General features: G+C 47.1%; 1 protein-coding gene across 11 annotated transcripts in view; it reads right to left on the bottom strand.

Moving 5' to 3' along the window:
- Positions 1-10,077: 10,077 nt before the first annotated feature.
- SDR42E1 (short chain dehydrogenase/reductase family 42E, member 1) overlaps positions 10,078-20,319 on the bottom strand; it is a 38,630-nt gene continuing 28,388 nt past the window's right edge. For 4 of the 11 annotated variants that reach the window (XM_047790539.1, XM_047790538.1, XM_047790537.1 and 1 more), the window contains 3 exons: positions 17,166-17,347; positions 12,452-12,542; positions 10,078-11,486 (listed from right to left, as the gene is read on the bottom strand). In XM_047790539.1, the coding sequence (XP_047646495.1) occupies positions 10,370-11,486; positions 12,452-12,519 (1,185 nt within the window). In that variant the 5' untranslated portion in view covers positions 12,520-12,542; positions 17,166-17,347 and the 3' untranslated portion in view covers positions 10,078-10,369. Of the gene's footprint in view, positions 11,487-12,451; positions 12,543-17,165; positions 19,336-20,319 lie in introns of those variants that run through there. The other 7 variants (XM_047790546.1, XM_047790544.1, XM_047790545.1 and 4 more) reach the window with 4 other exon arrangements.

Here is a 20,319-nt window from a genome sequence, read left to right as displayed (position 1 = left end):
CATTATTGCATGGCGACCATAGTCTACTAAAATATTAAAAAAATTAAAAACCTTTGAGTTTCAAAGGACACTATCAGAAGAACGAAAAGTCAAACCACAGAATGGGAGAAAATACAAATTGTGTATTTCCTAACGGAGAAATACTTGGAATACACACAGAATTCCTACAACTCAACAACAAAAATTCTAATTTAAAAATGGACAAAGGGGAGTTCCTACTGTGGTGCAGCAGGTTAAGAGCCGGCATTGTCTCTGCGGAGGAACAGGTTCGATCCCCAGCCCAGCAAAGAAGATTAAGGATCTGCAGCAGCTATGGCTCTGATTCGATCCCTGGCCCAGGAACTTCCACGTGCCATGAGTGCAATCAAAAAAAAATACAGACAAAGGACTTGAATAGACACTGCTCCATCGAAGATAAACCACATGAAACGAGGTTAAACATTGCTCATCATTAGGGAATGCAAGCAAAACCACAGTGAGATACCACTTCACAAACTCACTAGGATAGTGACTCTAAAATGAAACAAAACAGAAGAAATGTTGGTGAGATCATAGAGAAATTGGAACCCTTATTATTACAGTGGAAAACGGTACAGTGGTTCCTCAAAAAATTCAACACAGAATTGCTGTAACATTCAGCAGCTCCACTTTTATGTACAGACCCCAAAGAACTGGAAACAGGGACTCAGAACAGCTATTGGTACATCCTTGTTGGCATAGCAGCATCATTCACAGTCGCCAAATGGTACAATCAACACAAATTTTAATGGGCAGATGAATGATAAACCAAATGTGCTATATACATACAATGGAACATTCCTCAGCCTTAAAAAGGAAGGAAATCCCCACATATGCTACACAACATGGATGAACCTGGAAGACATTATATAAGTGAAATAAATCAGAGCTAAAGACATTATATAAGTGAAATAAACCAGAGCTAAAAGTGCATGATTCCACTTACATGAGGTACCTAGAGTCAAATGCATGGAGACAAAAAGAACAGTGGGTGCCAGGAGCTGGGGGGGAGGTTGCAATGGGAGAGTTATTGTTGAATGGGTATGAAGTTTCAGCTGGGGGGGAGGTTGCAATGGGAGAGTTATTGTTGAATGAGTATGATAAAGTGCTGGAAATGAGAAGTAGTGACATTTGCACAATAATGTGAATATATTCAATCATTTTTAAATGATTAAAAATGGTAAAAAAAAAAAAAAGAGAGTCAGAGAGAGACGGCAGGGGAGGCAGATATCAATCAGCAGTAATGTGTGGGCTCTGCTCTTGAGCTACTGATGAAGACTGCTACTTGGGGAGAGGAAATTAAGGCACGTGCAAGGTGACTGATGAAGATAAGTGATTAGATGTGAAAGTGAATCAGCTACTCTTGGAGGATGTCCTGTGGATTATTAGGGCTCTAACATACCATACACTTCACTAAATAAGTAGAATTCTAATAGATTAACCTACACACTCCTCCACACCCTGCCCCCAACAGCAGCCGCACCACATACACATTCACCTGGTAAAATAATTCTTTGCTTGTTGATATAACCTACATGAGTTTGTGCAGGCAAAGTCACTATGCACAGTTACTTTTTTTTTTTTTTTGCAACAAATAAAATAGTTTAATGCAAATGCAGTTTGGGTGACATTTGGCCTTGAATAGTGTCATGGTAACACGCTAAAGCCACCTCAGACATGGCCTCCGAGAATTTGGTGTCTGGGAGTGCCTGCTGTGGTGCAGTGGGTTAAGAATCCAACTGCAGTGCCTCAGATCTCTGGAAGGTGAGGATTCGATCGCCTGCCTGGTGCGGTGGGTTAAAGTATCTGGCGTAGGTAGCAGCTGTGGCTCAGATTCAATACCTGGCCCATGAACTTTCATTTGCCACGGGTGCAGCCATTAAAGAAAAAAGCTTGGTGTCTGGATTCAAGTGAACCTGTCTCAAATCCAAGCTTTGCCACTTGCTAGCCGAGTGACTTTGGGTGACCTTTAGCAAGATGCTCCATCTTCGTAAACCCCCATTTCTGACACATACACGGGAGATGATAAACAAGCCCACTCCTTCAAGCCATTGACAGAATTAAATGATCTTAAGGAATAGAGAGCCTTATGCATGGTAAACGTTCAACAAATAGTAGCAATTAACTAGTAAGAATGATCATCTTTGAATAATTTAGTTAATGAGGGTGATGAATTATATCTACCCTTATCCCAGTGATGAACAGATCCAGAAGCGAAATCCCCTAAGGAACTAGCATGACCACATCTCAGCGAGGGTGTTGTAATTGCCTCAGCAACACAGCAAATAATTCCGTTTCAGAGCGGGGCAGCACCGAGCCATATTAACTTCTAGAGATGGTGAGAAGTACAACTCATTCTCATAACAAAATCTAAAAATATGTATTTCACTTTTAGATCTCTAATAAGGCTCCCTTGGAGGACCTGAGAAAAAGACAGCTAGAATATTTGCAGGGATTAAGATCCTGTATCATAGTAATGAAGAATTTTTTAATTATTTGTATGCTTCGAGCAGCTCTGTTAAAAATAAACATTGTACATTATTGCAGATCAACCCCTTGCTGGCTGCAAGACACTTTCCCAAGTAGCTCTGTTATATTTCTTGGTGGTGAGCTAGACGTTGCCCCAGTCATCATTACTTGAGCTCAGTAACAGAGGTGTCTTCCACGGTGTCATGGAGTTTTAAAATACAAAGGGTGACATTGCATGGGTTTGCACAGCTTAAAGATGCTGTGGTCTGGCTGACTCCATTTCTGGTTCAATTTTCAATAGGAAGTGGCTAATTTGCGCTCAAAACACCAGGCAACCAGGCCCCAGGGATGGGTCACAAAAGGAGGGTTTGGGCCAGAGGAAGCAGGTTCCAGGCGGGCTGGAGGAGTTGGCCCTGAGACGTGGCAGCACTTGTCAGTCAACGGACAACTGGGCCTACCACCCCCAAGAGGAGGCGGGGGCATGTCACCTGCGTCTAAGATCCTTTGTGAGTCCCATCCCCCCTTCGCTCACTCAGCAAAGGTGTACTGAGCACCTGCTGTAGCAGAGCACTGGAACAGCCAGAGCCATGAGCATTCGGGAGCCGCTCACTCAGTATCGTGCAAGGGCAGCAGGTGTTTGTTATTTGACAGCATTTTTCACCTCTTTGGAGGAAGGGAAACAACTAGAGGGCAGATAGATTCCCGACCCACAAAGGTATTCTGAATCAGAATCACCAGGGGAAGAGTTTGGACTTTGCATATCTATTTTACTGGGGCCACATATATAAGGGTTCTGAAACTGTTGGTTCCATTCATTTCCCCCCAGTTAACTAGTTGTTTTGGCAAAAGGACTGACCCTAGAGCTCCTCACTCTGCTATTCTGCATGATTATCACTCCTCTGGAATCCATTTTTTTTTTTAATGAAAATTGTATATATTTAAGGTGTTCAACACGACGATGTGATAAACATTTACAAAGTGAAATGATGACTACAGTCAGGCTGATTAACATTCCTCCTTGAATAGTTTTTGTTTTGCTTTGTTTTTGTTTTTCGTGATGAGTGTCCAGGAAATCTAGAGATGTATCTTATATTTAACACGGAGCATGCTAAGTGTGGCTACTAATACTGTATGGAATCTGGCATCTGTATTTTTTTAACCTGGGCCTCCTGAATCCTTATTTTCAGCCATAGATGGGAGCTACAGGTTTAAAGGAAGGAATAACAGATCAGTGTCCTACTCTCAAGTGAGCTCACCTGGCTGTTAGATGCACCCAGCCAATCAACAAGCGCAACACGTGAAGGGATGTGTTCTTTCAACGAACAAAACAGACATGGTCCCTGCCCTTACAGGACGCCAAAAGCCCCAGGGAACAAATCACTTTATCAAATAATCTGCTTATCATAGAAAAACAGAGTTTGAACAACCTTAAATATGGGTGCCGCCCAAACATATAAGATTCTAGAAAACGAAATCAGTCTGTTTTGGAAGGACTCCAGCAAATGTTAAGTTCCCCAGGGGCTAAAAGCAGCTCCCTTAGCAAGAAAGGGAGCACACAAGTTAATGGAGAGTGCAGCACCCTTGGGAACCATAGAGTATAAGCCCAGACCTTCCTTTACGTATGCCAAGCAAACCTCAGCTCAAAAGAAAAGATACGGAGACTCACAGGACCAGATGATCCAAGATGAAGTCAGCCTTGGGCACAGCTGCGCGGCCGAGCCCCACGACGTCTTCAGGGACCTCCTCTCTCTCCATTTCTTGGCTCTGCTGTTAACTCACAAACGGAGCCAGAAGCCCAAATGTTATCAGAATGTGGTCTCTCCTTCGTGGGTAGGAGAGTCCATGGCGGCTCCAAGGCCGATGCTCCCGAGTGAAGCAACCGTGGCAAAAGGAGCCCAGCCCCCGGGATCCCGGAGAAAAGTTAAGAAGAGGACGCGGATTGGTCCACGTTGGCCCAATGACTGCGGTCAGAAGGACGGCAGCCTTCTGATTTGCCAGGCCCTGCATGCGGAGGTCAGCCCTATGGAAGGGCTGGGAATGCGTTCCTTGCATCCGATAAAAGGGAGTGGGTTGTCATCCTCCACAGTAGAGTATGCTAGCAAATTGTGACAATTTTGATAAGACTCGATTTTGGTAAGGCAGGGGAGCCTTTAGCCCCAGGGTGCCCAGCTGGGTTGGGGTGGGAGGCAGAATTCCGCTGGCCACTTCTTCTACCCTGTCTGTAAACTACCTGAACTGCTGGAGATTTGGAAGGAAGGAAGAGTAGAAGATGCCCAACAGCTGTTAGTAAACCGATTACGTCTACTGCAAAGTCAAACCGGCTTTCTTAAAATCACCACGTTAGGCAATTTAGAAACGACAACCTTTGTTTGAAAAGGATCCCTAGGCCTACCATTTACACTTGAGAAATACTATAGCCTACGTAATTTGCTGCCAGTATTAGCCATCTGGCCCTTCAGAAATTACTACTGTTCTAACATGGTAGCCTCTGCCACCCACGACTGGAGCAGCGATAAGGAAATCAAGTATTTCAGCAGGCCTGCCAGTCCCCTCTTCCTTTTTGCAGACACAGGCAGTTTGGGCATTACCTTGGGGTGCCATGCAAGACTGTCAAACGTGTGATCCTCCCACAGGCTTATGGATAACTCCTTGGAAGCAGTGGCCAGGGTGGTACTGCTGGGTGGCTTATGTGCTAGGGTCTAGCACAACCCCCACATCCACAGGTGTGAGCATCATTTTATAGCTCTGTGCAGGTTTGGAGATTGCACCCAAGGTTGAGCAAAGCTGGGAACCTTAGAATAATGGCATTCCTTGACTGCAGTATCCCCTGACCTTGGAAAGGAAAGGAGTTGTCTCGCAGATAATAGGTTGAGTTCTTTAAGGTGTTCGGTTTTTAAGCTAAGAAGGGAGCACCACCACATGAGAAGCTGAACGACCCTACTCACTTCCTGGGCTCCATCTAGTCTTGACTTGGTTAACACAACGTTCTAGTAGGTTGGATAGTTTTCCAGTCTTTGAGAGATGAGAAACAGTAAGTTATGTACGCCTCAGAAGGGGGAATTCACTCTCAGCAGGAAAAATAGCATTAATTCAACAAACACCTGTTGAACTCCTGCATTGGGCTAGGCATCAGGGATACAATAAAAGTGAGACGAAGCTCCGGCCCTCATGGAACTTACAGGCATTCGATCAGTAATTACTCAAACTACTACAGTTGTGATGCAGGATATTAAGGAAAAGCAGGGCGCTATGAGAAACTGGAGTGAGGACCGAGCCTAAGTTGTAAGGATCAAGGAAGGCCGCTGGAGGAGACTTAACCTGAAACATGAACCAAACATTTTAGAGAAGTGGGGGAGGAGGTGTGAAAAGCTCAGAACCCAGGAACCTGCAAGAAACCAGTGGAGTTGGGCAGAGAAGGCAGCAGGGTGGGAGATGACTGGGGAGCAGGGGGCGGGGCCACATCAGGCCAAATCTCCTGGGTTACAATGATTCTAGACCTAAAACTACAGTTTTGAGCAGGGAAGTGACATAAATTTACCTCCTTATAGGACCACTCTGCTTGGCACACGGAGAGTGGATGGAAGGGACACAGAGTGGATGCAGATGGAAAAGAGGCTATTACTGGAGCCTACAGGAGAGAAGAAACACCTGCACTTTGCCATAAGCAGAAGGTAAGATCCAGGGCTAATGGTGGATTAGGTGTGTCAAGTTAAGGGGCAGCAGGGATCAAAGATTATCCCAGATTTCTGGCATGAGAACTTCAACACTGGCACTAGCTATCAATTAAGGAAAGGAACCCTGTAAAAATTTGGAGGGGCCGCGCATTCCATTTTGGATGTGTTGACGAAAGGTGCCTGTGAAATAACCAGGCGGAGGGGCAGAGGTCGTTGGATAGAACGGTCTGGGCTGGAAAGGTACATCTAGTAGAATATATTTGGAAAGAGGTGGAAATTAAAGCCAGGGGCTCGGACAGGATCACTTGGTGAGAAAGTATGCGGAGAGAAGAGGCACTGAAAAAATCTGCCATTTAAAGCCAGTGTGGAGGAGAGAAGAAACCTGATGAGAAGCAAGCAGGAGTGCGGCATCAGACGCCAGCGTGGCCTCCAGTGACCCTCCCCACCACCTCCTGTATCTGTGCCGAGTCTCCTTCCACGTGGGGTAGGGCTAACTTGTAGAGACTGTACATTATGGAAATGACAGTCCATGGCCAAGGTTGTGCCTCAAAGGGCTATTCAAACAACAAGGCTTCTAAAGAGTTGAAAGGCATCGTCTCTCGGCCGACTGAGCAGAAGCCCAAGGTAGAGAAGAATGTATCTGAAAGAAGTGTGTGGGTAGGGCTTTTGCCTGATGGAGTGAACTGCAGTAAGACTCAGAGGAGACACATCAAGTGTTCAAAATACCTGTATCTGCAGAATAACTCTAACCCTTTCATGGAAAAGGAAGGATGAGTCAGAGGCCCCATTACTCCCCTTCCTCCTGGTGTTCCTACCTTTGGGTGGTGTCTTCCCCACACTGAGGACTGACCTGGGTAGACCGTATACTGTGGAGAGCAGTGGGTGACTTCTGAGGCTAAGTCTGAAAGACAGGGCAGCTTCCACCTTGTCTAGAACCACCTGCTCTGGCGGAAGCCAGGGCCGTGTCAGGAGGATATTCAAGCAGCCCTGCAGAGATGGTGAGGAGCTGAGATCTTCTGCCAAAGCCCCGGAGACGACCCATCCTGGAAGGGGACCCTCCAGCCTCTGCAGCGCCGGTGACATCAGACCATCCTCACTCAGGGCCTTCCTGGTCCTAAGCAAGAGCTTACCCAGGGAAACCACACCCAAATACCAGACCCGAAAGTAAAAGGTAAAGTCTGTTATTTTAAAATGACGTCTTGAGGTGATGTGTTATGTAGCCAGAAATAAATAATACAAGGCCAGAAGCATGTGAGTTCACGAAAAGTAAATTCGCTGTTTCAAGGTGAGAGGGCACAACTTGTCAGATGTTGTGGAATGGCAAAACATCCCATACCTGGACAACAATAAAGCCCATATATCAATCCTGAATTTCATTTGGCTACCCTGACGCTGGAAAGCAAAAATATGCCCACTGTACTCGGTATACATGGTTCAAGAAAACTGAGAAATATTGATTATTCTTTAGAAAGACTTCATTAAAAACATCTCTCAGGGGTTCCCGTCGTGGCACAGTGGAAATGAACCCAACTAGGAACCATGAGGTTGCAGGTTCCATCCCTGGCCTTGATCAGTGGGTTAAGGATCCGGCATTGCCGTGAGCTGTGGTGTAGGTTGCAGACGCGGCTCGGATCCTGAGTCGCTGTGGCTGTGGTGTAGGCCAGCAGCTACAGCTCTGGCTGGACCCCTAGCCTGGGAACGTCCATATGCTGCGGGGGTGGCCCTAAAAAGCAAAACAAACAAACAAACAAAAAAAAAAACACATCTTTTCAAAGTCTGTGAGACCTTTCAATGACAGCGGTTAAACGTCTCACTGTTCTTTTCTGGTCTCAGTCGCCTTGTGTATGGACCAAGGTGTCATTAATGGACTGTTACGTCGTTAAAGGGCAGAGCAGCCTCCCTTTAGCACCTGGAGGGTTAGATGCATTGGAGGTGCTCATACAAGTGAACCCCAGACTAAAAAGCAAAAGCGTCTCATGTTCTACTAAAAAAAAAAAAAAAAAATCACACCATCTCATATTTATGTGGCAATTTATACATTAAAAGTACTTTTTCTAGGGAACCCTCCTACACTGTTGGTGGGAATGTAAACTGGTACAGCCACTGTGGAGAACAGTTTGGAGATACCTTAGAAATCTATACATAGAACTTCCACTCTTGGGCATCTATCCGGACAAAATTCTACTTAAAAGAGACACGTGCACCCGCATGTTCATTGCAGCACTATTCACAACAGCCAGGACATGGAAACAACCCAAATGTCCATCGACAGATGATTGGATTTGGAAGAGGTGGTATATATACACAATGGAATACTACTCAGCCATAAAAAAGAATGACATAATGCCATTTGCAGCAACATGGATGGAACTAGAGAATCTCATACTGAGTGAAATGAGCCAGAAAGACAAAGACAAATACCATATGGTATCACTAATAACTGGAATCTAATACCCAGCACAAATGAACATCTCCTTAGAAAAGAAAATCATGGACTTGGAGAAGAGACTTGTGGCTGCCTGATAGGAGGGGGAGGGAGTGGGAAGGATCGGGAGCTTGGGCTTATCAGACACAACTTAGAATAAATTTACAAGGAGATCCTGCTGAGTAGCATTGAGAACTTTGTCTAGATACTCATGTTGCAACAGAACAAAGGGTGGGGGAAAACAATGTAATTGTAATGTATACATGTAAGGATAACTTGATCCCCTTGCTGTACAGTAGGAAAATAAAAAAATAAAATAAAATAAAAGTACTTTCTCTGCATCTTATTTAATGCTCAGAACCCTGTGAGATGAGTGGGTGGATTTACACAAAGGGAAAATACAGTCATTCCTGTTTCCCAAAGGAGGCAAAGAGGCCTACTGAGGCTTCAGCTATTTGGTGAAGGCCACACAAGAGATTCCTGGTGGCTGGTCTTCCGGTATCAAGTTGAGCACTTTTTCCAAAACACCCAGGCGGCACGGCCCGGGGCTCCTCACTGAGCAACCCCCCCACCCAACCCCCGACACACTTGCACAACGGCTCTCACACTCCTTTCCGCCCCGAGCTGTCCTTACAGCATCTGAACACGGGTCCCTTCTGTAGCTGCACTCACGGCGTGGCGCAGGGAAGGGCGCTCCTGTCCACTTCGGTTCCGACACAGAACAACGTGAATGTTGTTACAGCCTCCCCGGGGGCGGCCGTCGAGCAGGGCACTCCTCGCGGGAGGAGCCTTCAGAGAACGGACATTCTTCCCAGGAAGAAAAACAGTCTCTGCAGTTCAGTGCTGTGCTTCACTTTTTAATGACAAATGGCATCGTGAGCCTGAACATCCTTATTAAGCATCAGACGTCCAGCTGTTTCCTAGACCTTCGTCTAGGCTCAGGGGGCTGAACCTGAGGAACCCCGAACAGATGTGAACACACTTGTTACAGACTCTAAGGGCACACCACAAAGGCTTTCCAGAAAGTCGGCAGCAGCAACACCTCGAAACAGAATATCCTGAGGAAGAAAGCCCTCCTGCGGCAGGTCTTAGTTATTAGTAAGTTTAGTTCTGCGGCTCCAAAAGGACTTCTACTGTCCCCGTCTAAAGAAGAAGGACCCAAGGAACTAAATCGCAAACTTCTCTTTGCCTCCATTTCTTCCTTCAGGTTTTGTGCAAGGAGGTAAGGAATGAAGACTTAAGCCAAGGATCTATTCTTTTTTGTTTTTTTTTTAATTATAGTTGATTTACACCGTTGTGACAATTCAAGAATCTATTCTTTTTTTTTCTTTTTAGGGCTACCCCTGTGGCATGTGGAAGTTCCCAGGCTGCGGGTTGAATTGGAGCTATAACTGGGGCCCATGCCACAGCCACAGCCACGCCAGATCCGAGCTGCATTTGCAACCTACACTGCAGCCTGCAGCAGTGCTGGATCTTTAACCCACTGAGCAAGGCCAGGGATGGAACCCACATCCTCATGGACACTAGTCGGGTCTTAACCCACTGAGCCACAACAGGAACTCAAGAATCTATTCTTAAGTAGCAATGTGAAGACCCCAAATTTGGCACGAGGTATCTATTATCCATCTACCTATCGATCAATCTTGCCTACGGCATGTGGAAGTTCCCAGGCCAGGGATGGAACCCACATCACAGCAGTGACAATGCTGAATCCCTAACTGCTAGGCCACCAAGGATCTCCATCTCAGCAAGGGTCATCAGCTCCTTATTTCTAGCTCCTGCTTCACAGGGACAGAATCACAGAAGGCGGCAGCCAGGTGAGAACTGCTATAACCAAGAGTGAGACCAGCAGCCCGTACCAAACAAGACTGAACTCTGCGTCCTGACTGCCAGGACTGCGGCCGTGACCATGGGCTTTAAACCACTCTACTACTTCCTGGAGGTCAAATGGTTGAGCCTCATAGCCCAGCTCTTTCTTGGCTTTCTCCAGGCTAAAGTAATGTGTGACGGCGGTTTTGTAAACTTCGGTGCGGGTGAGGAAGGGCTGGAAGTTGTAGAGTCGACCCAAGAGGAAGTAGGCCATCTCTGTGAGGAAAGCGAAGAAGTAGATGAGGGGCAGGGGCAGGCGGATGGAGGGGAACTTGTAACCCAGGCCCTCAACCAAAGGCCGGAAGAACTCAAAGTTGTTCACGGGTCTGCCGTCAGAGATGAAGTAGGGCTGCCCGGAGGCGACGTGGCCCTTGTCGGCCTTCAGGGCCTCTGAGGCCAGGATGTGAGCCTGCACCAAGTTATCCACGTGGACAAATTCGACCAGACTCTTGGGGTCTCCATACACAAACCTGAAGAGGCCCTTCTCCAGGTAGCTCACTATCCTGGGGAGGTGCCTTTGTTCTCCGGGCCCATAGATGCCGGCCGGCCTCAGAGCACAGGTCCTCAAGACCCCAGCACGTCGAGCCAGGGCTGTGCCATTGGCCTCCAGCACCTTCTTCTCTGCGACCGATTTGGTTCGAGAGTAGTGGTCCGGATGGAGGTGGAGAGGTAGGTATGGCAGAGACTCATCGCCATTTCTGATAACCTGACCTCCGAAGATGACATTGAAGGTGCTGGTGTAAACTAACCTTGGCACCCCCCGGCTCCTGCAGGCCTGGAGGACGTTGTCCGTGCCCCCGACGTTGACGTCCTCAATCCGGCTTCGGTTCAGTTGCTCGCGCCCTGACATACCGTAGGAGGCGATGTGGAACACACAGGTGACATCCGCATCCTCGAAGGCGTGCTCTACGTCAGAGAGGAGGCGAATGTCTCCCCGTATGAACTTGACTCCTTCTGGAATGGTGTGAGCAGGGCTGCTGACGTCAAAGAGAATCACACGGAGCCCCTTCTGGTTCAGAGCGCAGCCCAGGCTGAAATAACAGAGAGGAGACGTTAGATCGAATCGCTGCCACGTTATGCCTGGGAAAAGTCTGGCCAAGGTTTCTTGGTATATCCGTTCCACACTTACATGTTCGCTGATGCAAATCTTACTTATGCAAATACTCAAAGAAGAGAATCCCCACATTTACTTAAATTACAATGAGAGGGACTTTATCTTCAAAGACAGTGGTGTCTACAGGGGACATTTTTCTCCCCTCTGTTCTGAGACCCACCCTCCATTCTTTGGAATATTTGTGAACAGTCACCTAACTGTGAAAGAATAGCTCTATGTTTGGGTGGGCTGCGCCGGTGGCCTATAAAAATCCCCGGGCCAGGGATCAAACCCACACCACAGCAGCAACAACACCCGATCCTTAACTGGTAGGCCACCAGGGAACTCCAAGAACAGCTGTTATTTTAAATTGGTTTTGGTGGTGTGAATAGCTCCCCTCCCCATTTCAATGGCTTTATAAAGAATTTTTCTTAAATTTAAATTTTTCTTTTTTCTTTCTTTCTTTTTTTTTTTTTTTTTGCATTTTAGGACCGCACCCAAGGCATTTGGAGGTTCCCAGGCTAGGGGTCGAATCAGAACCGTAGCCGCCAGCCTACACCACCGCCACAGGAATGCCAGATCCGAGTTGTGTCTTTGACCTACACCACAGCTCACAGCAACGCTAGATCCTTAACCCCATAGAGCAAGGCCAGGGATTGAACCTGCATCCTCATGGATACTAGTCAGATTCGTTTCCACTGAGCCAAGACGGGAACTCCAAATTTAAGTCTTTCTTAAATCTCCATTTCAGTATCTGAGCGGTCGGCAACATGGCTCATCATGGGTTTAACACTACACGGACGCGGAAAAGTCTACACTGCGTTAATATGAGTTGAAAGCTATCCTTTTCCCAGGAACTACCAGTAAAATAATTCCCTGGACAGATTTTACAGACGCACTGACCGGAAACCAAAATAGCCACCTCCTCCCGTGATGAGGACTGTCTCCTTTGGAGACCTGGGGGAGTCCATGTATGGCACTCAGATAACCGGACCTGTAAGAAAGAAGTATGCATCCTGTTACTGAAGAAAATCCAAATCCGACTGCCCTTCTTTGGGAGTAATAAAAACAAACAGGCGATAAACTCGAGCAGAAAGAAACGCTAAGACCTGGGTTCCTGTCATGGCTTCGGGACAACAGTCAACTCCTCCCCACCCCTCTCCTTTCACTTCCTGAGCTTCAAATTTCTTCCTGGGTAATATGGTAATACTGAGTGCCTGACAAGGTCAATGTGAAGACTCAGTAAGACAGTGGACTTGGGAGTGCTCTGAAAACCACAAGGCACTCTTCAAATGGAAGACATGATTTTTTTTTGTTTTCTTGGCTGTGCCCGTAGCATGCAGAAGTTCCCGGGCCAGGGACTGAACCCGCACCACAGCAGTGACCCAGGCCACAGGAGTCACAATGCCAGATCCTTAACCGCCAGGCCACCAGGGAACTCCTGCAAGGTATTACTCTTAATCCTTGGAAAACATTAGAGTCTTTTTGACAAGAATGAATTCATATCTGGTAGGGAGAGGCACTTCCCCCCCAACACCCCCAGAAAAATTAAGGACAGAACTTTAAAGCAAATTTCCAACATCTTTTGAATAAAATGGCACACTGCAGCACCATTTAACACTGGTATTTTATTAGCCCTATGTGTAAAAGGGTGTGTGTTGGGGGGGAGAAACATCTTTTATGTAGCAAACCATGTCCCCCTACCCAGGAAATCCTCCAGTTCTGCACATGCTCAACGCCTGAGGGCATCTCGCTTCCCTCCCTCCACTTCTATGCTAATAAGGACTCAAGACCCCTTCTCTCAAAAACAAGTCAAAACAAGCCAAAGGGGGGCCACACAACTCTTCACACTCGGGAAGAAATTAAACAGGAGGCAGGCAGGTCCTCAGAGGCACACGCAAGTCCGTGGAGACCCTCGGGTGTGGTTAGGCAGGGAGACTGCAGGCAACTGGGAGCCCCACCACTTGAGCAAGGTCATCCTCTGAGTTGGGTGCTACAGCTATAAAGTGGAGCTGATGAGCTCGCAGGCCCACAAGACCAAATGGGAGAGCGTACAAAAAAAAAAAAAAAAAACCTGATGTGGGAGTTTCCATTGTGGCTCAGTGGTGACAAACCGGACTCATACCCATGAGGACGCAGGCTTGATCCCTGGCCCCCCTCAGTGGGTTCAGGATCCTGCATTGCCTGAGCTGTGCTGTAGGTTGCAGATGTGACTCAGAGCCCGTGTTGCTGTGGCCGTGGTCTAGGCCGGTGGCTACAGCTCTGATTCAACCCCTAGCCTGGGAACTTCCACACGCTGCAGGTACAGCCCTAAAAACAAAATGAACAAACAAAAAATCTGACTTAGTGTAGGCGCTCCACGGATATCACTGCTTGAGTTTCATTTTCTTCAAGCTCCAGAGTTCGGGGATTTGATTTTTCTCTGCCTTCCCATGTACCATGTTTAGGTCTCTCAAAAGCACAAGGATATGAAAAGTTTGTCAGATTCTTCTGAATAACCGTACTAAGGAGCTGTGATTGCCTGTCATTTGTGCAGAAATCAGTTGGTGCGACAGCTGAAGACAAGATTCAGCAAGCAACTATCTCAGTGGCTTGAGGGTGAGCAGAAAAGTGAGAAGTACTAGGGGAATTGAGCACAATGACGTGGAAGATGGCTGATGGATCCCCACCAGCAATTGCCGCTGCTGGGCCCACAAGAAAATCCAGAAGGAATGAACGCTCAGGCATCCCTCCAATACACCCAGCAATGACCTTATGCTTCTATTATTCCCTGAGTGTAGGCACACTCCCATCTGGGTTTGAAGTAGCCATACAACTAGATGTTGTCAATTCTGTCATTTAACATAATCACGTGACTTCATCGCAGATGCTCCTTCCAAACACACAAGATGTCAGTCACTGGCGTTTCCACCCAGACCTCTTGTCTTCACCACCGTGACCTGGTGGCGACATCCGTCTCTGACTTCAACGCACGCTCTTCCACCACCGGTGCCCTCCTCTCCCAGCACGTGGGCTTGCCTCCTTTCCTTAGAGATGCTCACCTCACCTGTGCCCTGAGGACCACACGCACTTTGGTTTCACCTCATTGTGAACCACTGCTGGCACCATATCGACACCTGGCTGCATCGTTCTCAATATTTAGGTCTGTTCAAGTGCCACTGACTCAACGCAGGGAGGTGTTTCTGATCACCCCTTCTGGAAGAATCCTCTCTTACCTAAATGATGTTTTGTTTTCCTCATGGCACACTTCACTATCTAAATTTGTTTGTTTCCTTTTGAACTACTGACTTCCTTCCAAGAGAATGTAGGTGCCAAGAGAATGGAGACTTTCAGCCTTTCTCACTGGCATGTCCCCACCAGAACCCAAAACACAATACTCAACAAGTATTTGTTGAATTTACGGATGACTTTCTTTTTCTTTTTTATGGCTGCACCTGCAGCATATGGAAGTTGCCAGGCTAGGGGTCAAAGCGAAGCTGCAGCTGCTGGCCTCTGCTGGATCCTTAATCCATTGACCAAGGCCAGGGATAGAACCCGATCCTCATGGAGACAATGCTGGGTCCTTAACCCACTGAGCCACAATGGGAACTCCAACTTACAGATGATTTTGAGCACTGGGAAACACATCCAGTTTGGTAAAATTACGATGGGCACAAGTTATGCAGGGCCCTGCAGTGTCTAGAAGCCATTGTTATATATGCCAGTCAGAGCTGCCATTTTAACTGATGACCTAAGAAGAAATGTTCTGGCATGAAAATGACAGAAAATAGAGTGAAACGAGACAGATTCCTGCATTCTGCAGCATGCACTGGAGGAGAGACGCTTTTGCAAATACTCAAAGTACAGGCAAAAAGGAGGAACCAGGATTACTGCAATAATGTTAGTACTGACAGGGTGCCATGGGGGCGCCAAGGTGAGGCAGAGGTGGGGGAAACTGATTTTGAAGGGCAGGTCTGCAGAGACGTCATTGAGAGTGGGCATTAGAGCCACACTGGAACCACAGGAGGATGGAGGCAGGCTGAGCGGGCAGCACAAATGAACAGGAGAGCAACAGGCAGGGCTGGTGCTGTGCAAACTGAAGCCGACGTGTGTGGCTGGCAATTCAGGGCGGAAAGATGGCCGGATGCTTGGAGACAGCTTGGGGCCGCCTTAGGGGGAGCCTGGACTCTATCCTAGAGACAACAGAGAGCGTAGGTTTGCTTTGGTCCTTTTGAAAGATGGCCAGAGGGCCTGGCTCAAATGAGGATGAGGGAGGTGGCAGCAGGCAGGACTCAGGTGACAAGTGAGGTGGGTGATGTCACCAACTGAAATAGCTCACAGGTTTTAGAAATGTTTGGTTAAGATGTTTGGTTATGAGGATGCCAGATAACAAAGGTTAAGACAGTCTGAACATCTGCACAAGAATTCCCCTGTGAAGAAATCAGAAAAATCTGGATATGGCCTCAAAGAGTCCAGTTAAAAATTTTCCAAGAGAAATTCCTCCTAATCTCTAATTATTCTTTGCTTTTAAAACGACACATTCCAGGCCGGTTCAAAGACCACAGGTCAATCATGGTTCATGGGCGCATTAATCACGCCAGGAATGTACAAGTTCAAATTATTAATGCTTCAAAATACCTGTCAGGCCTGGTCATGCTACTCTTCATTACCCTCCATCTCATTCCAGAAAGATCTAGGGCAAGAACTTGTGTAACTGACCTGATCTGGAGGGTCAGACGAGTGGCAATGAGTATGGAAAAATTAAGAATTGAGCAAGACAAGCAGCAGTGCGAAGAAGCCCATCCACCAGGCCAGTGAAACCTTCCTGGATGACCCAGTCACTAACGGCATCACCCCGAAGCCACCTCCTCCTTCCCTGGCTCCCGCATCAACCAGCACAGAAAAATCGCAGCAGACACATTTCGCAGGCAACCAAAAGAAAGTCCCATGAACACGAAGCCAGGAGGGAGAAAAAGAGTAGACACAATTTTCCTTCAGTCAACTGCCTGATTTTTTTGTATTTCGTGGCTTCTGTTTTATGTGTTTCCATCTGATTCTGTCTAGGGCTGGGCACTCAGACCAGACTTTATAATCTCAATTGCTTTAAGGCTCTTCCAAAACTCGGCTTTGTTCAGTAACTGCTTTCAGGGGTGGGGAGGGGGGCGAGAGGGAAGGAGGGTCACATTTGACCAGAGCAGTCATTTTAGCAGACACGGTTAAGGGGTTAAGGGTAAGTCTGTGATTCAGGGGGAAAAAAAAAAAAAAAGCAAAGAAAAAAGGAAAAAAAGAAATCTTAATTACAAACATGAAAAGATGAAAGTTAAAATCTGCCTGACCCCTTGATAATACTAAGATAGAAAGGGTAATAAGTTGACATCTCACAGGGAAGTTATGAGAAGAAACTCATAAAAATGACTAGGAATACTTTAGATTTACAAAGACCTAATTAAATGCAAGGGATCAGTAATAAGAACCTTACAGCTTCTGCACACAGTGTCTCTGCCCCGAGGGTTGGGGAGGATGGCGCGCCAACGCTCTGGTATTAGAATATCAGAAAGCAATATACAAACTGGGGCGCCACTGGAGGAGGGGACAGTGGGGAGAAGGGAAGACGGCTCTCAGGAAGAGAAAAGCTTACTGTATTTACTTTAAGGCTGATAGCATCTTTTGGACGTTTAACCCTAGGATGGCACGATTTACGCTGCTGCCCAAGTGCTGCCTGGAGGCCAAAGGTAACTGTGTTCTTACTGGATTGAGACCGAGGAGGCAAACCGAGGCTGGACGGTTTCGAAAGGGTGCTGTTCAAATTCCAAAGGTGACCTGGAAACGATGGGTGTTGAATACAAAGCAGTCAAGGATGGAAAGGAGAGTCCCCCCGATACAGGTAACACGGATGTGAGGCAGGAAACCTAAAAGGCCAAACACACTTGGGAAGAAAATTAAGGGCACAGCGTTAAGTGGAAAACGGACTCACAATGGAACTCAGCAGGACCCTCGGGGGGGGGTGTCTCCCCCCAATCCCCCGGGAGCCGCCTCCTCTCCCACATCTTCTGCTTTAGCTCCTCTTTGAAACACCTACACCATAGTATCTGATGCACATTTCCTGAGTTGTTTTCCAGGAACCCCCTACCTCCACCACCAGATGGAAGATGTGAACGACCTACAGAGCCCGCAGGCCTGCTGCAGCCTCAGGACTCATGAAGCGAAACTCTGCACCACGGCCCCGTTACCTCAACACCTCACCCTCAAACCAGTGCCCCCTGCCCCCATCACCTGGCCCTTAAAAATGCTTTCCTGAAACCCATCAGGGAGTTCAGGCTTCTTCAACACTAGCTGTCCCAGACTACTTGTGTGGCACTTTGCAACAAACGCTGCATTTTCCTGCACCACAATGTGGTGTCAGCAGATTGGCTTGACTGCCCGCAGGCCAGCGGACCCAAGTTTGGTTCGGGAGTAATGACAAAGAGGGGAAATTCCTGTGTGGTGCAGCGGGTTAAGGATCAAGCACCGCCACAACCTGCAGGTGCAGGTTGCAACTGCGGTATGGGTTCGATCCCTGGCCCGGGAACTTCCAAGTACCACAGGTGCGGCCCAAAACAAAACAAACAAAAACCAATAGGGGTATCTGCACACACGGTTTTGAATATATGTGAAGATGGCAGGAAAGCTGCATAATTCTCATCACCTTATCTTGTCCAGCTACCCACTCAGACTCCTTTTACCTAGATATTTGTTGCACAAAAGATCCTTGCAGTTATTCATGATACTTATGGAACAATTAATTTTATAATAGGTATTTCCCAACTGCTTCCCAAAGTGCCATGTAAACTCCACGCAAGCACAGGCCACTTCTTCAGGATGTCTGCAGGGACGAGTATGTGGCAGATGGTAGACCCAGTAAGTTCCAGTGCAGTGAGAACTCTGCAGCCTCTTCCAGTGCCCTTTTCTGCTGTACCTGCAAGTATTACACTTGTACTTTCTTCCCTTCTAGGTCAGCCTGTCTGTCACTTCAACATGTCAAAGTACTGTCAGCTGTCATTAAGCCCTTACTGTGTGCCAAGCATGGTGCTAGGCCTGTTCCACAAATTATCTCTCTTGATGCTCCTAACAAGCCTCTGAGGCTGGTGCTAACTTGTTAATCCTGTTTACTACAGCTAGTAAGTGCGAGAGCAGGGAGCCGTATGCACTGGAATCCAGGTGCATCTGACTGCACAGCTTCTGTCTCAACCACAACAAGCACTCAGGGCTGTGCCAAGCCCTGACCGGAAGCAAACAAGTCTATGCTGACCTGAGTCCTGCAGGGACTTTCACAGCTAATGTATTCTGCAACCTGAGAGGGGCCCTTCCAATTCCCAGCGTTGAGGCAGGAGGAATCCCATCCCCTCTCATGAGGCAGAGGTAGTGGGGAGGCAGGATTAAGCTTCCTAGGTGAGAAAAATCTGGGTCCTACACTTGGTTCTCTCACCTATTCCCCGGGTGACCCTGGTTCCTCCTTGCTAAAATGAAAATAACCACTATGGCTACATTTGCTATTTATTACAGGCTGGGTACTTAAAGGTTGACCACTGGAGCCTCAGGACAATCTTTTAAGAACCTGATCTGCCGATACATATATATGATCCAGAGCAAATGAAATCACTACCTTGAAAAAGTATCTGCACCCCCACATTCATTGCAGAATTATTCACCATAACTAAATCATGAAAACAATCAAAGTGCCCCTTAATGGATGAAAGGCTAAAGAACATGTGGTCTATCTACATATGCACACTCACAATGGAATATTATCTCGCCATAAAAATGGAAGGAAATCCGGAGTTCTCGTCGTGGCGCAGTGGTTAACGAATCCGACTAGGAACCATGAGGTGGCGGGTTCGGTCCCTGCCCTTGCTCAGTGGGTTAACGATCCGGCGTTGCCGTGAGCTGTGGTGTAGGTCACAGACGCGGCTCGGATCCAGCGTTGCTGTGGCTCTGGTGTAGGCTGGCGGCTACAGCTCCAATTGGACCCCTAGCCTGGGAACCTCCATATGCCGCGGGAGCAGCCCAAAGAAATAGCAAAAAGACAAAAAAAAAAAAAAAGGGAGGAAATCCTACCATTACCGACAATACAATTGGAACCTGAGGGCATAATGCTAAGTGAAATAGATCAGACAAGGACAAATACTGCATGATATCACATAGAAAGAATCTTAAAAAAAAAAAGGCGAACTCAAATAAAGTGTAGAATAGTGGTTGCCAGCAACTGGGGGGTAGGGTTGCCAGGGACTGGGGGCTACCGGGGGGTGAGGGGAAAGAGATGTTGGTCAAAGGGTCTAAGCTTCCAGTTACAAGACAGATTTGGGATCTGGGGAACCGAATACACAGCACTGGACCAACCACAGTCAGTAATTCTGTATCACATGCTTGAAAGCTGCTAAAAGAGATCTTTAAAGATCTCGCCCTACACAAAAAAACTATAATTATGTGAGGTGATGGAGATGTTAGCTAACCTTAGTGTGGTTATCAATTCACAAAATATATATACATGTATCAAGTCATCACGTTGTACACCTCAAAATTCCACAGTGTTAAACATCAATTATATCTCAATAGAGCTAGGAAAATATATAAAAAAGAAAAATAGAAACTGGCTCCCAAATTATGCAGGTGTCAGTGGCTGAGCTGGACCCAGGACTTGAAGCCTGGTCTGTAGGAGCCCCCGGCTGGGCTGGTACACTGCAGTGTTCCCTTACTACCTTCATAACTTCTGTCACACCTGGTATCTCTGGAACTATTATTCACCTATTGTGTTT

Source organism: Phacochoerus africanus, chromosome 8 (assembly GCF_016906955.1).
Source record: "Phacochoerus africanus isolate WHEZ1 chromosome 8, ROS_Pafr_v1, whole genome shotgun sequence".
Lineage (NCBI taxonomy): Eukaryota > Metazoa > Chordata > Mammalia > Artiodactyla > Suidae > Phacochoerus > Phacochoerus africanus.
This window is presented reverse-complemented; position numbering and strand designations above follow the sequence as displayed.